Here is a 16,568-nt window from a genome sequence, read left to right as displayed (position 1 = left end):
GCCTCCATGGTCTCACAGGGGCTGCATGCTGCTACAACAGCAGGACCAGAGGGCAGAGCATCCAACCAGAGATTTTTCTCAAGCCATAAAACGTAACAGAATTTGCTTGCTAGGTCGTAAGATGTGCTTGGGACCCACCAATTTTTTCTTCTTTCCCCCTGTGGAAAGGAATGCAAATTCTACATCTGTGGTAACTTGTCTGGTTCACAGATTCACAGCTGGAGAGGAACTTTGCCTCAAAATGAAATATACCCCTAACCTCACCCACACTTGATTTACATGAGATTTTGGATAGAGTCAGTGCTGGAATGGGTCAGCACTTTGGGAGCTTTTAAGAATATGGATGTGAGGGGCGCCTGGGTGGCTCAGTGGGTTGGGCGTCTGACGTCGGCTCAGGTCATGATCTCGCGGTCTGTGAGTTTGAGCCCCGCATAGGGCTCTGTGCTGACAGCTCAGAGCCTGCAGCCTGTTTCAGATTCTGTGTCTCCCTCTCTCTCTGTCTCAAAAATGAATAAACGTTAAAAAAAAAATTATTCTATGGATGTGAGAACATGAATTTTGGGGGTTTGGAGGACTGAGTATTATGGACTGAATTACTCCAAATTCATACATTGAAGCCAGAACCCCCCAATGCAACCTTATTTGGTCATAGATTGGGGGCTCTAACCTAGTAAGTCTGGTATCCTTAGAAGAGGGGCAGACACCAGGAAAGAGCATGCACAAAGGCCATGTGAGGACACAGTAAGAATGCAGGCATCTGCCAGCTGAGGAGAGAGGCTTCAGTAGAAACCCAAGTACACACATCGATCCTGGACTTCAGTCCCAAGAACTGTGTGAAAACTGTTCTTCAGCCATCAAGTTTGTGGCGTTTTTTTAATGGCAGCTTTAGCAAATCAAAACCATCGCTAGTACAGAAAATAAACCATAAATTAATGATCTTACAATCATTGAAAACACATTTTTTTTCCCTCCACTGCATTTGAAGAAAGTGGAACATTTCCTAGTGCTTTCTGCTATCTTCACAACCGTGAGGAAAGGAAAGGTCAGGAGAGCAGCTCTTGAGGTGGGAGGCGATGGCCAGACTTGGTCCTCCTATGTCTGTGGAGGTGAGACTTCTGGCTGAAGCCTCGGCCACACTCCCTGCACACATACGGCTTCTCTCCTGAGTGGGTGCGCTGGTGTCTGATGAGGGCCGACCTGAAGCCGAAGCCACGCCCACACTCACTGCACACGCACGGCTTCTCCCCTGAGTGTGTCCTCTGGTCAGAGGTGAAGTGAGACTTCTGGCCCAGTCCTTGCTCACACACTCTGTACACATCAGTCGCCTCCCCTGAGTGTGTCCTCTGGTGTCTGGTGAGCAGCGACTTGAAGCCAAAGGTACGTCCACACTCCGGGCACAGGTAAGGCTTCTCCCCTGTATGTGTCCTCTGGTGTCTGATGAGGGTGACCTTCTGGCCAAAGCCACGCCCACACTCAGGGCACAGGTAAGGCCTCTCCCCTGTATGTGTCCTCTGGTGTCCCATGAGGGAGACCTTCTGGCTAAAGCCGCGGCCACACTCAGGGCACAGGTAAGGCTTCTCCCCCGTGTGTGTCCTCTGGTGTCTGACAAGGGTGACCTTCTGGCGAAAGCCATGCCCACATTCAGCACAGATATAAGGCTTCTCCCCTGAGTGTGTGACTTGGTGACTGAGGAGCAGTGCCTGCTGCCTGAAACCACGCCCACACTCAAGGCACAAGAAGGGTCTTTCACTGGAATGTGAGCTTCGGTGTTGGAGGAGCGATGCCTTCTGGCAGAAGCCTCTCCCACACTCGGGACACACAAAGGGCTTCTCCTCCAAGTGTGTCCTCTGGTGCAGGATCAGGGCGATCTTTTGGCGAAAGCCCCGCCCACATTCCTGACATTCGAAGGGCCTCTCCCCAGAGTGTATCCTCTTGTGGTTGGTAAGTGAGGACGTGTACCTGAAGTGGCGGCCACACTCCCGACACACATAAGGCTTCTCCCCTGAGTGTTTCCTCTGGTGGATGGTGAGGGAGGACTTGCGGCCAAAGCCTCGCCCGCACTCCCTACAGCTGTAAGGCTTTTCTCCCGAGTGTGTCCTTTGGTGCTTGGTGAGGTCTGACCTCTGGCAGAAGCCTCTGCCACATTCAGGACATATGTGATGTTTCTGGAGGCTTAAGAGACTGGATTTGGGACCAAGTCCCAGTCTGTATTTCCCACACATGGCTGCTCCAGATGCTGAAAGGTCTGCTTCTTCAGGACACATCCCCTGGTCCACTCCCCCAGCTCTTTTGCCTTCTACCCAGTCTGCTGGCCGACCCTGAGAGGATCTGAAGAGCACCCGGGAAACCCCACTCAGCTCAAGTCTCCTTTCTATCTCTTCCTCCTCTCCTTGTTCACTTGAGCAGCTTGGAGCTTCCGTTGAGATGGGGCTTCCTGCATATGAGCTTGGGAAGATCTGAGGAAGGTGACCGCACAGCACGTACTGTTGAAGGAACTGTGGACTGGAAAAGGCCACCGGGCAGGAATGGACACATGGCTGGAATTCTGTTCCTGGTTCTGCCGGAGAGAAAATGTTGGTCAGAATCACTACAGGCACCTTGTGAAAGGTTGGTCGTACCTGCCCAGCAGTCATTGCTCCGATGTTCTCACAACCAAGACTTCCTTTACAGACCTACTTTCCATCCTTTGCTGACACATTATTGCATATCTCACTACAACACAGAAGATACACATGATGAGGCAGCTCTAAACACCAGCCCAGCCCTATAAACTGCTGCCATTAGAGTTACACATTTCCACCAATACAGTTCACTTGCAAGACATAATCAATGCTAATGCAAACGTTAATCCACAAATGTATATATGCTTCCACTAAGAAACAATGTGACTTATGGGGGCAGGGAGCGCAAGATGGCGGAGTAGGAGGACCTCAGCTCACCCCATCCCATGTTTACACTAGGTGTCACTCACATCCACATCAGTAAACTGGAGAGTGATCTGGCAGAACAGACTCCACAACTAAACAGAGAGCAGCCACATCTGAGAGATTATGAAGGACAGAAACGGTCGTCAGGAGCTGCCCAAAAGGAGGAAAGAAGGAGCAGTGAGGAGCTGTGGTCACGGGGATGGGAAGCCCACACAGAAAAAGGAAATCCCCATAGCATCCTGCCCTGAAAACCAGAGGAGCTGAATTCTGTGAGTTTGTATACCCAGTGGGATTTGGAGCTAGAGCTTTAAAAGTCAACCACTTCAGCACTGGGTGAGTGATAACCAGGGCCTGCCCCTAAAGTGCAGCCCAAGGAGAGTCAACACAGAAACGACAGCTTGCACAACAGGAGGGAGATCTGTTTATGCTGATTTTGGAGTGTGCTGAGGAGACTTCTCTGGGAACAAAGGAACTGGCAGGTGACATTTTCCTTCCCCCACTCCCCCAGCATAAACACAGGGCCACCTGTGGGAAGTGGGGCTGCACGGACACTTGCTAGCAGTGTGCCATGTCCATGTATTCTCCTGAGGACTTGCTCATCCTGCTGGCCTTGGCCCTGGGCTTATCACAAATTCTTTTAATACCCTGTGTGCCATGCCCCTCTGGCCTGCATTTCTTTGGGGGATCTGGTTTAGGATTAGCAGCTCAGTGCAAATTTTGCTAATGTAGTGTACATGCCCTGCCCAGTTCCTGCAGAACCCCAGGTCACAGCCACTCCTGTGCTCTGCACCCCTGGCTGTTGCCTTGCTTTGGGGGATCAGCCTAGGACACATGGCTCAATGCAAATTTTGTTAACATCATACATGCCATGACCGTCTTATCACACGTCAACTGCCACGTGCCCGTTGTTGCCACCTCAGCTGCTTGCATTACCCCTCGCCACTGCCAATGTGCACCACGCTCCTAGCCACCACCGTGCTTTATGGCATCTATAGCCTAGGACTAGTGGCTCAATGCAAATTTTGCTAATACTGCCATCCCACTCTTGAGCCCTCGTATGGTCACTCCACTTTCAGAGCCAGCCTGATTCAGTCTCCCTAACACCACAGAGCAGGCACAGCCCATAACAGGCAGAATGAGTGAAGTCTGGACTGAAAAGAAAAGCTACCCAGACACAATAGTAGGATGCAAGCAACACACATAGGAGACACCCCTGAAGCGCCAGGTCCTGGTGAACAGGGGACACTACAGGACCTCTTCTTCATAGAACCACTGCTTTCAAGAGCAAGAGACATTGCAGACTTTCCTAACACATAGAAACAGACAAGATGAGACAGAGGAATATGTCCCAAATGAAAGACCATGATAAAAACACAGTAGGAGAGCTAAGAGAATTTAAATTAATGACCATAATGATACTCACTGGACTTGAGCAAAGAATGGAGGACATCAGTGAGATTCTTAACACAGAGATAAAAAATAACATATCAGAGATGAAGAACTCCATAAATGAAACCAGAAATACAACAGATGGAATAGGCAACAGGAAGGAAAGGAATGTATCAGCGACCTGGAGGATAGAGTAATGAAAAGCAATCAAGCTGAGCAAAAGAGAGACAAATACTCCATAATGAGGATAGAGTTAGGGAAGTCAGTGACACCATCAAGCATAGTAACATTCACATTATAGGGATCCCAGAAGAAGAGGGGGGGGGATAGAAAATGTATATGAAGAAATAATAGATGAAAATTTCCTAATTCGGGAGGGAAACAAATCCAGATTCAGGAGGCACAGAGATCCCTCAACAAAATCAACCCAAGGAGGTCTGCACCAAGACACATAGCAATTAAAACGGCAAGAAACAGTGGTAAAGAATTTAGATATTGCAAGACAAAAGAGGACAGGTACATGGGGAAACTCCATAAGGCTGTTAGATTTTTTAGCAGAAACTTGTTGGCCAGAAGGGGTTGGCATGATGTACTCAAAATGCTAAAAGGGAAGTATCTGCAGCCAAGAATACTCTATCCACCAAGGCCATCATTCAGAATAGAAGAAGAGGAACAAGAATTTCCCAGACAAAAACTATAGGAGTTTGTGACCACTAAACCAGACCTGCAAGAAATGTTAAAGGGAATTCTTTCAGTGGAAAGTTGATAAGTGAGAGTGTGAAAAGTAAACACAAAAATAGTAAGAATAAGTATTTCTGTAAAAAATCAGTCAAGACATTCATAAAAGGATATAAAATGGGACACCATATATCTAAAACATGGAGGGAAGGAGTAAAGAATGAGTTTAACATTGAGCAGCCCTCAGCTTAACATAGACTGCTACAGATGCAGAAAATGTTAGATATAAACTGAATGGTAACCACAAAAAAAAAAAAAGTAATAGATAAGCAAAACATAAAAAATCTAAATATATCACTAAAGAAAACCAACAAACCACAAAAGAATCAGAAAACTACAAATATAACCGCAAAACAAGTAACAAAATGGCAATACATAACTATCAATAATTACTTTCAATGTAAATGGAATAAATGCTCCAATCAAAAGAATGACAGAAGGGTGACAGGATACATTAAAAAAAAAACAAAAAAAAACCCATCTATATGCTGCCTACAAAAGGCTCATTTCAGACCTGGAGACACATGAAGATTCAAAGTGAAGGGATAGAGAATATCATGCAAATGGATGTCAAAAGAAAGCTTGGGGTAGCAATACTTATATCAGACAAAATAGACTATAAAACAAAGTCTGTAAAAAGAGACAAGTACACTATATAATAATAAAAGGGACAATCCAACAAGATCTAGCAATTGTAAATAGTTATGCACCCAATATGGCAACACCCAACTATGTAAAACAGTTAATAACAAACATAAAGGAACTATGTTATAGTAATACAATAACAGTAGGGGACTTTAACATCCCACTTACATCAATGGACAGATCATCCAAACAAAGAAAAGCAACAAGGAAAACAGTGGCTTTGAATGACACATGGGAACAGATGGATTTAACATATGTTTAGAACATTCTACCCTAAAACAAGATAGAATACACATTCTTTTCAAGTGCACATAGAATGTTCTCCAAAATAGATCACATATTATGCCACAAAACAAGTATCAACAAATTTAAAAAGATTGATGTCATACCATGCATTTTTCTCAACCACAACCCTATGAAACTAAAAATCAACCATAAGAAAAAATCTGGAAAGACCACAAATACATGAGGGTTAAATACTATGCTACTAAACAATAAGTGGGTCAACCAAGAAATCAAAGAATAAATCAAAGAAAGAGTACATGGAAACAAATGAAAGTGAAAACACAATGGTCCAAAAACTTTAGGAATGCAGCAAGAGTTGTTCTAAGAGGGAAGTTTATAATACATCAAGAAGCAAGAAAAATCTCAAACAACCTAATCTTACACCTGAAGGAGCTAAAAAAAGAACAACAAAAACCCAAAACCAGCAGAGGGAAGGAAAGAATAAAAATTAGAGCAGAAATAAATGATACAGAAACTAAAAAAATAGAACAGTGAAACCAGGAGCTGGTTCTTTGAAAACACCAAGAAAACTGAAAAGGTTCTAGTCAAACTCATCAAAAAAAAAAAAAAAAAAAAAAAAAAAATCAAAATCACAAGTTGGAGAAATAGTAACCAACAATAATACAAACTAAGAGAATGTTATGAAAAACTACATGCCAACAAGTTAGACAACCTAGAAGAAACAGATAAATTCCTAGAAACATATAACCTACCAAAACTGAAGCAGGAAGAAATAGAAAATCTGAAGAGACCAATTATCAGCAAGGAGACTGAAATCAATAATCAAAAACTTCCAACAAACAGAAGTCCAGGACCAGATGGCTTCACAGGCAAATTCTACCAAACACTTAAAGAGTTAACCTATTCTCGAATTCATTTTGGGAGGCCAGTATACCCGATAGCAAAACCAGATAAAGACACCACCAAAGAAAAGAACTACAGGCCAATATCTCTGATGAACATAGATGCAAAAATCCTTCACAAAGTACTAGCAAAGAGAATCCAACAATACATTAAAAAAATCATTCACCAAGATCAAGTGATTTATTCCCAGGATTCACAGGTGATTCAATATTTGCAAATCAATCAATTTGATACATCACATCAATAAGAGAAAGTATAAAAATCATATTTCAGTAGACACAGAAAAATCATCTGTAAAAGTAAAGCATCCATCCATAATAAAAACCCTCAACAAAGTAGGTTTAGAGGGAATATAACATAATAAAGGCCATATATAAAAAACCAACAGTAAACATCATCCTTAATGGGGTAAAAACTGTTTTCCCCCTAAGGTCAGGAACAAGACAAGGGTGTCCACTCTCACCACTTTTATTCAACAAAACATTGGAAGTACTAGCCACAGTAATTAGACAACATACAGAAAAGGAATTCAAATTGGTAAGGAAGAAATAAAGCTTTTACTACTTACCAATTTGAATTCCTTTTCTGTATGTCGTCTAATAACATAGGTGACAGGAGAGTATACATAGAAAACCCTAAGGACTCCACCAAAAAGCTACTAGAACTGATAAAGGAATTCAGTGAAGTTGCAGGATACAAAAGCAATGTGCAGAAATCTGTTGCATTTCTATACACCAATAATGAAACAGCAGAAAGAGAAATTAAGAAAACCATCCTATTTACAATTGCACCAAAAGGAGTAAAATACCTAGGAATAAACTTGAGAGGTGCCTGAAAACTATAAAGCTAATATAAGAATTTTATATTATAAAATTCTATAAACTATATTTATAAAACACTATAAAAAAACTATAAATATAAAAAACTATAAAAAAACTATAAAAAACTATTTATAAACTATAAAACTAATATAAGAAATTAAAGACAACATAAGGAAATGAAAAAAACATTCCATGCTCACAGATTGGAAGAACAAATGCTGTCAAAATGTCTATACTACCCAAAGCAATCTACACATTTAATGCAATACCTATCAAATACCAACAGCAACAATCCTAAAATTTATATGGAACCACAAAAGACCCCAAATTTTATGAGAAACTGATCTTAAAATTTAAGTGGAAATGCAGAGGACCTACACTGCCCAAAGCAGTCTTTAAAAAGAAAAATTAGGGGTACCTGGGTGGCTCCATTGGTTGAGCATCTGACTCTTGATTTTGGCTTGGATTTTGGCCCAGGGTCATGGGATCAAGCCCCATGTTGGGGGGTGGGGGAGGAGGGGGTTGAGCATGGACCCTGCTTGGAATCTCACTCTCTCTAAAATAAAAGAAAAACTTCTACCTGACTTACAGAGAGAGGGAGAGTACTTCCACTACCTGGCTTCAAGACTTCTGATGGTCCTACAGTAATACAGTGTGGTTTGTTTAAGGATAGGGCTATTCTATTGAAGAAATAGAACTGAAAGTGTAAAACAGACCCACACTTAGCCATTGGATTTTCAACAAAGCAATTCAGTGAGGGGAAGGCAAGTCTTTTCAGCAGTTGATGCTAGAGCCACTGGGTATCCATATGAAAGAGTAAAATCTTGATTCCTGCCTGACACCATATACAAAAGTTACTTCAAGGTGGATCATGGACTTAAAAGCTAAAACTATATAGCATTTAGAAAATATAAATTATCTTCATGACAATAAAAATTTTAAAGGAGAAAAATTAGACTTCCTCAAAATTAAACATCTGCTTATCAAAAGTAACTTTAAAAAATGAACAGAAAGGTTTCAGACTAAGAAAATGTTTGCAAAATGTACATATGACAAATTGGTATCCAGGATTAATAATTCATAGAACTCAACAATTTTAAAATGCAATAAACTGGAAGAAGATTTAATAAATACTTCACAAAGTAAGATATACAATAAAGCACAAAGAAAGTGCTCAACACTTAACCATCAGGGAAATGGAAATTAAAGATCCCATGAGAAACCACTACATATCCATCACAGATAAGGTGAAAACTGTGGGGGAAGTTGTGAGACAAATGTCACTCTCTTCTTGTGTGTTCATGGAAGTGAAATATGGTACAGCCAGTTTGGAAAATAGTCATTTCTCATAATATTGCATATACTGTACCCTGTGACTCAGTGTATCAAACTGAATGGTATCCCACCAAAATTCATTTCTACCTATAGGACTTCTTTTGAAATCAGGTTTTTGCAGATGTGATCAAGTTAAGATGGGTCATACCAAATTAGGGTGAGCCTTAATCCAATGACTGGTGTCCTTACAAGGAGAGAGACTTAGATACAGAGATGCATAGAAGGAAGGCTGTGTGGTCACAAGGCATGGATTGGACTGACAAAGCAACAAGCCAAGGAATGATTGCCAGCAACCACCAGAAGCCAGGAGAGGTGAGGAACAGATTCTCCCTCCAAACCTCCAAAAAGAACCAACCCTGCCAGCAGGTTGATTTTGGACTTCTAACTTCTGAACTGTGAGAATAGATTTCTTTTGTTTTAGCCTTTCAGTTTGTGGTAAATTGTTACAGCAACCCTAGGAAACTAATACATCTGGCGTTACTCTAGGTCTTTATCCAAAGGAAATGAAAACATAGGCTTACCAAAACAAAAAACCTAGCATAAGATTACTAATAACAGCTTTTTCACAATAACTAAGGACTAGAAACCATCAAGGTGTCTGCCAAGGAGAAAGGATAAATAGTTGTATATTCACATGATGGGAAGTCACACAGCATTAAAAAGGAACAGGTTACTAATGTATGCAACAACATGGATGAAGTTCAAAAACTTTGTACTGGGTGAAGAAGCCTACACAAAAGAATACGTATCATTCCACTCATGCAAAATTGTATAGTGGGCAAAATTAATCCATGATGAAATAAAATCAAGACCAGAGGTACCTCTGAGGGTTAGGGTGGGAGTTTACTGGAATGGGCCATAAGGAACTATCTGGAATGCTAGTAATCTGTATTTTGATAAAGTTTGGATTGTAGAGATAGACACATTGTTTGAACTCTAGCAAACTTAAGAATTTGCATTTCCTGTAAGTAAATTCTACCTGAAAAGAAATACACTAGGTAATGATACACATCTACCCATTGCTCCTGTGGTCAACCACCTTACATGACTCTGCTTAGCTGAGAAGAACTACCAGGGATTACCCTCTTAAAATGCAGTGTCTGAAGATGCTTAGCTGGACACCCTAGACCTAAGTCCGTGGGCCCCTGCCTGCCAACTACTCACATGAGCCAACCTAGGAAGAGATTGTCTCTTTCCCCTCACTTGTTAGACCATCTTTGCCAGGTCCATTCAGTGGTCAGATCAGATCTTACACACACACACACACACACACACACACACCTGCCAACCACTTTTGGATAGAGATCGTCTGGGAAGAATGAACAGAGATGCAAGGACATGCCACAAAACCTTGCAAAATGACAGCAATAGCCATCCATAACCAGAGGCTTCATAAGCTCTTTACCCATAGGGAGAACACCAGTCTCTTTTCCAAGGAAACTAAATCCTTTATACAGTGCACAGACTCAGATATGCCCAGCTCTCCATGAGAGGAACTGCTTGCACTAAACCCCTCACTCTTACTAACCAAGGAGATATTGCTAGAAATCTGTCAGAATGGCCAAAATAAAAAATAGGGCTAATACCAGATACTGGCAAGAATGTGGAGAAACAATCATGCAGACGTTGCTAGTGGGAAGATAAAATGGTGTAACCATTCTAGACATGGCTATGGCTCTTTTTTACAAAACTAAACATTTATTTACTATATGACTCAGCACCTGCACTCTTCAGCATTTATCCCAGAAATAAGGCCTTAGGGTCCCACAAAAACCCGTATCGAAATGCTGAAAGCACCTTCATCTATAAAAGCCCCAAACTGTAAACAACTGGAATATCCTTCAGTGGGTGAATGGTTTAACAAACTGTGGTACATTCATACTATGGAATACTAGTCAGCAATAAAAGGAATGAAGTATTGGTACATGCTACAGTTTGGATGGATCACAAGAGAATTATGCTGAATGAAAAAAGGCCATCCCAAAATGTTAACATACTATATGATTTCTTTTATATAACACTCTTGAAATGAAAATTCATAGAGAAAGAGAACAGATTAGTAGTTGCCAGACAGGACAGGCGAGGAGGGAGAGAGTTGGCTGTGGCTATGAAAGAGCAGCACAAGGGATCCCTGTGATGGAACTATTCTGTATCTTTGGATATACTGGCAGTTACAGGAATGTACATGGGATAAAATTTCATAGATCTAAACAAACATACACCCACACATACAAAAGAGTGAAGGTAAAACTGGTGAAACCTGAATAAGGTCAGTGCATTATGTTAACAAAAATACAAGCCTGATTTAACAAGGGGAAAAAAAAAAAAACTCCATTCACCTCATATGTGGAATTTAATACACAAAACAGATGAACATAGGGGAAGGAAGAAAAAAAAAAAAGAGGAAGGCAAACCATCAGAGACTATTAACTTTAGGAAACAAACTGAGAGTTACCAGCGGGGAGGTAGGTGGGAGATGGGCTAAATGGGTGATGGATATTGAGGGCACTTGTAATGAGCACTGTGTATTAGATATAAGTGACGTATCACTAAATTCTCCTGAAACCAATATTACCCTATATGTTAACTAACTAGAATTTAAACTTGAAACATAAAAAGAAAAAAAGGACTGCACTTGTCAAGAATGACACATGGAATTGTTTTGAATCACTCTATTGTACACCTGAAACTAATGTAACACTGTATGTTAACTAAAATTAAAATAAAAACTTTATAAAAGACTAAAAAAAAAATAGATCATAAATGATCACCTCAAAACATGCCCAGAAAACATTTAACAAAATCCAACATCTATTCCCAATAAAAACTTTTAGCAAAGAAGGAACAGAAGTTTGTTGTGCTCATAAAGGGCAGCTATAAAACTTAAACTTAGGAGAAAGCATTCCCCCATAAGATCAGGAACAAGGAAAGGATGTCCACTCTCACCATTTAAATTGATCATTGCACTGGATGTTCTCGCCTGTGCAATGTGGCAAGAAAAATAAAGACATACTGAATGTAAAGAAGTAAAACTATACTTATTCACAAATAACATAATCATCTATTAGAAAATCCTATAGAATTTGACAAAAGCTACTAGAACTAAAAAGTAAGTATGCAAGTTTACCAGATACAAGATGATTATCCATAAGTTAATTGTGTTTCTCTGTACTTTCAACAATTGAAAACAATGTGAAAATAGCTTCAATAGTATAAAAAATATGAAATATAGAGGGATAAATCTGAGTAGAAATGCATAAGACCTCTGTACTAAAAATTATAAAACAAGGCTGACAAAAATTAAAAGAACTCCCATAAAAATGGATATACCGTGTTCACATATTGGGTGATACAGTGTTATTTCCATGTAAATTCTCTCCAAAATGAGGTAGATTTAATTCATTCCAAATCAGAATCCCAAGTAGGGTGTGTGTGTGTGTGTGTGAAAATTGCTATTCTAAATCCATATGGAAATTCAAAGAACCTAGAATAATTAAAACAACTTGAAAAAGGAAAAAACGTTGGAGATTTATACTGTCTGAACTCCAAACTTATAAGGCTACAGTAATCAAGACCGTGTGGTATTGGCATCAAGGTAGAAAAAGGAGTGAAAAAAAAAAAAAAAATAGAATCCAAATATAGACCTGTACACATGTGGTCAATTCATTTACCACAAAGGTAAATAGGCAATTCAATAAACAACAGGTTGCCTTTTCAATAAATGGTGCTGGAAAATTTAGGTATTTGTATGCAAAAACAAATGTACTTAAATCCAGAGGTGGTACCAAGTATAAAAATTTATTCACAATAGATTATAGAGCTGAATATAAAATAAAAATTGTAACACTTCTAAAAGGAAAAAAAATATGAAAATCTCTTTCACCTTAAGTCAGGCAAATATTTCTTAAACACACTACCAAAAGTGAAATTCGTGAGACAAAAACTTGGACTTCATCAAAATTAGGAATTTCTCTTTGAAAGACTATTAAAAGATTGAAAAGGTGGGGCACGTGGGTGGTTCAGTCGGTTAAGTGTCCAACTCTTGATTTCAACTCAGGTCATGAGCTCACAGTTCATGAGATTCAGCCCCATGTCCAGCTCTGTGCTGACAGCACAGAACCTGCTTGGGATTCTCTCTCCCCCTCCCCTTGCACACTCTCTCTCTCTCAAAATAAAGAAAAGAAAAGGAAGCCATAGGGAAAATATTTGTAAATCAAACATCTGACAATGACCTTCTATACAGAATATATGAAGAACTTTCAGAACTCAGTAACAAAAATACAAGAAAACAATTTTTTTTAATGGGCAAAAGATTCAAAGAGACATTTTACCAAAGGTGTACGGATGGCAAATAAGCATATGAAAACATCATCAGCCATTAGGAAACTGTCAGGCAAAACCAGATGCCACTACACAGCTATGCAAATGTCTAAAATGAAAACAATACCAGGGTGTCTGAGTGGCTCAGTCGGTTGGGTGGCTCAGTAGGTTGAGTGTCCGACTTTTGATTTCAGCTCAGATCATGATCCCAGGGTGGTGGGATCGAGCCCTGCATCCACACTGAGCATGGAGCCTGCTTAAGATTCTCTCTCCCTCTGCCCTTCTCCCCCCCTTCGCATGTGCTCACTCTCTCCCTCTTTCTCACAAAAATAAGAAACTTTTTATTTCTTTGCCAAGTTTTGGCAAAGATGTGGAGCATCTGGAACCCTCATACCTTGCTGGTGGGAATGTGAATAGCATAGCCACTTTGGAAAACAGCTTTTGAATTCTGTAAAAAGTTAAATATACACTATATCCTATAACCCAGCCATTCCCAGTTCCGGGTATTTATCCAAGAGAAATAAAAGACTTGTCATGAACATCCATGCTGATTTTACTTGTATTAATCAAAACTGGAGACTACTCAAATGTCTTTCAGTAGGTGAATGGTTAAATGAATTGTGCTATCTATGTAATGGAATACTATCCAGCAGTAAAAAGAAATGAACTATGATACAAACAGCATTATGGATGAAATTAAAAATAATTATGTTGAGTGAAAGAATCTGGTATACATTCTATATATTTAACTTACATTAATTCTGGAAAATGTGAGCAAATCTATGATAGAAAGCAGAGCAGTGGGTACCTGAGTCTGCGGAGGAGGGAAAGACGAAAGGATAGGAGATAGGGACTATAATGAGGCACAAGGAAACTTTGAGGTGACAGTTATGCTTGGTATTTGGATTGTAGCAGTGATTCCATAGCGGTAGCCAAATTTTACACTTTAAATACGTGTAGTTTTTTATATTAAAGTATTTATCCCTAAACTATTATACCATAATATACCATAATACATTTTATATTATACCATTATTATAGCTTATATAATAGTTTCTCTTTAAAAAAAAAAAAAAAGACAAAAGCACTGATTTTGCTATAAAGTACAAGTCCAGATATATGGTTGTATTTAGAAACAAAATGCCAGGAATGTTGAAAACAAAAGAATAAAAAAAATAAATCAGGAAAAAATTTATTCTTACCTCCAGTCATTCACATAAAATTAATTCCCACTGGATTAAAGACCTACATGTTCTCAGAATTTATATGGAATTTCTACAAATCAATAACAGAAACAGCCCAAATGAAAAGGAGGGAAACCCCATGAACAGACAAATCACAGAAGACGTAAATGACCAAACAACAGAGGAAGAGATACTCATGCTCCCTGAAAAGCAAAGCTCCTCTGAGATTCACCGCAAAGGGAAGAAGTCTGACAATACTTGGTATTGGTGAGGATGTGTGGGACAAGAACCTCTGAGATTCACTGCAAAGGGAAGAAATCTGACAATACCCAGTATTGGTGAGGATGTGGGACAAGAAACTCTAGGCTGGAAAAATTCTTGCCCGTTTCTATGGAAGTAACAGGAATATGTAGATAGCATTATTTAATAGCCAAAATTGGAAATAAGTGTCCAAAAGAAGGGAACTGGTAATGTGTTTTAACAGGATACTCACACACAGTCAGTGAAAAAGCATGTTCCAGAAGGATGCGTACAGCACAATACTATGTGCTGAATTTACAAACATGCAAAACAACACTATATGCTTGAAGGACCCATCGAATGGGGAAAAAGAAAAAAGGGCACATGAGAATGCTAATGCACAAACTGGATTCTTGGCTGGGGTGGAAGAGCAGGACACAACAGGGAAGGTGTGGGGGCTGTTAACTGGTGTTCTAACATCTATTTCTCAGGCTGCAGGGAAGGCACACAGGCACTCATATAATTCTACACACCCTGTTGTAATCTTAAATAATCCATCATAAAAGAAGCAAGCTTATGGGAATTTATGGAGTAAAACCAATGCACTAAGAAATTCACATGTTATGAACAAAAACTAGATAGTGTCTCCCAGAGACAGCAGACTTAGTCTCAGAAGGCAAGTGCTATGCAGAATATCAGGCCAACCAACAAAAGCCCAAGAACAAGGAGATCCTAGAACTGGAAAAGGTGCTGGAAAAGAGACACTACATGAACAGAATGAGCCTGCGTAGGGGAAGGGAGGACGGCCAGGGAAGCCCTCTCTGGGTAAGCAGGATATCATGGAAGGGGGGCCCAAAGAAGAGCCCTCCCCAGGAGTTCATAAGCACTCCTTCCTCATCTGCTAAGCACCTCACTGCCTGGTCTCCTCTCCGGCCCACTGCTTCCCACTCACCTGGACAAAGGTCCAGAAGACATTCGCTCTCCTCTTTCCAGGGCTCATCCCCTTGCTCCAGCTGGGTGATGAGTTTGGGTTTGGAAAAGGCAATTCCTACTCACAGGGAAAGAAACCAAGGTGACCCTGGGTTAGTGGTTTAAGAGGCTATGGCAGAACTCAGAGTCAGCAGGGGAATGCAATAACCCAGAAAGTGGGTGGGGGGGGGGGGGGCGGTGGCAGTGCGCAAAGGCTCTCTGAGTGCTGAGAAAGGATGACTAAGGGGAGGGGGAGTCCCGGATCTAAAGTCTCCCCTGTGGTTAACTGAATACCAGTATTCCCAAATTTGAGGCAAGATCACTTTGGAGGAAGGGCCCAACCTTGGAAGAGTCCTGGCAATTCAGTGCCACATAGCTTCACCCCCACCCCGCCACACACACACCTTCACTATTTCAGCTCTACAGAATCCAAACACTCTCTAGGGATATAGGGAAAATATTGTTTTTCTTTTTGAGCCAAAAGTATCATGGCTACTACATAAAATCTTAAGATGTTCACAGGCAGTCTGAGACCTGAGACAAGACATCCTTACCCAGCGACACCAAGTGGCTGTAGTTCTCCAGCATTACATCCCGATACAGGGTCCTCTGAGCAGGACTCAGTAGCCTCCACTCCTTCTGGGTGAAGGCCACAGCCACATCCCTGAAGGCCATTAATGCCTGTAACACAAACACATTCCTGCTCACCCAGAAGCAAACCACATGCACTAGTCAACCTAAGCTAAGCCACTAACTAGGGCCAAGGCAGGAAGAAAGGCTGGTGTGGGGCCCCAGGTGAGATTCAAAGCCCCTGCTTTTAACCCAAAATCTAGTGCCGTGTGTTCAAGACT

At 40.7% G+C, this 16,568-nt stretch overlaps 1 protein-coding gene across 9 annotated transcripts in view; it reads right to left on the bottom strand.

Moving 5' to 3' along the window:
- Positions 1–854: 854 nt before the first annotated feature.
- The window catches only part of ZNF169 (zinc finger protein 169), a 58,947-nt gene continuing 43,233 nt past the window's right edge, over positions 855–16,568 (bottom strand). For 7 of the 9 annotated variants that reach the window (XM_060610261.3, XM_060610259.3, XM_078436096.2 and 4 more), the window contains 3 exons: positions 16,272–16,398; positions 15,701–15,796; positions 855–2,557 (listed from right to left, as the gene is read on the bottom strand). In XM_060610261.3, the coding sequence (XP_060466244.3) occupies positions 1,044–2,557; positions 15,701–15,796; positions 16,272–16,398 (1,737 nt within the window). In that variant the 3' untranslated portion in view covers positions 855–1,043. Of the gene's footprint in view, positions 2,558–8,087; positions 8,192–15,700; positions 15,797–16,271; positions 16,399–16,568 lie in introns of those variants that run through there. The other 2 variants (XM_060610268.3, XM_060610269.3) reach the window with 2 other exon arrangements.

This window comes from Panthera onca, chromosome D4 (assembly GCF_046562875.1).
Source record: "Panthera onca isolate mPanOnc1 chromosome D4, mPanOnc1 haplotype 2, whole genome shotgun sequence".
NCBI classification, from domain to species: domain Eukaryota; kingdom Metazoa; phylum Chordata; class Mammalia; order Carnivora; family Felidae; genus Panthera; species Panthera onca.
The sequence above is the reverse complement of the archived record's forward strand: the minus strand, read 5'-3'. Positions and strand labels throughout refer to the sequence as shown.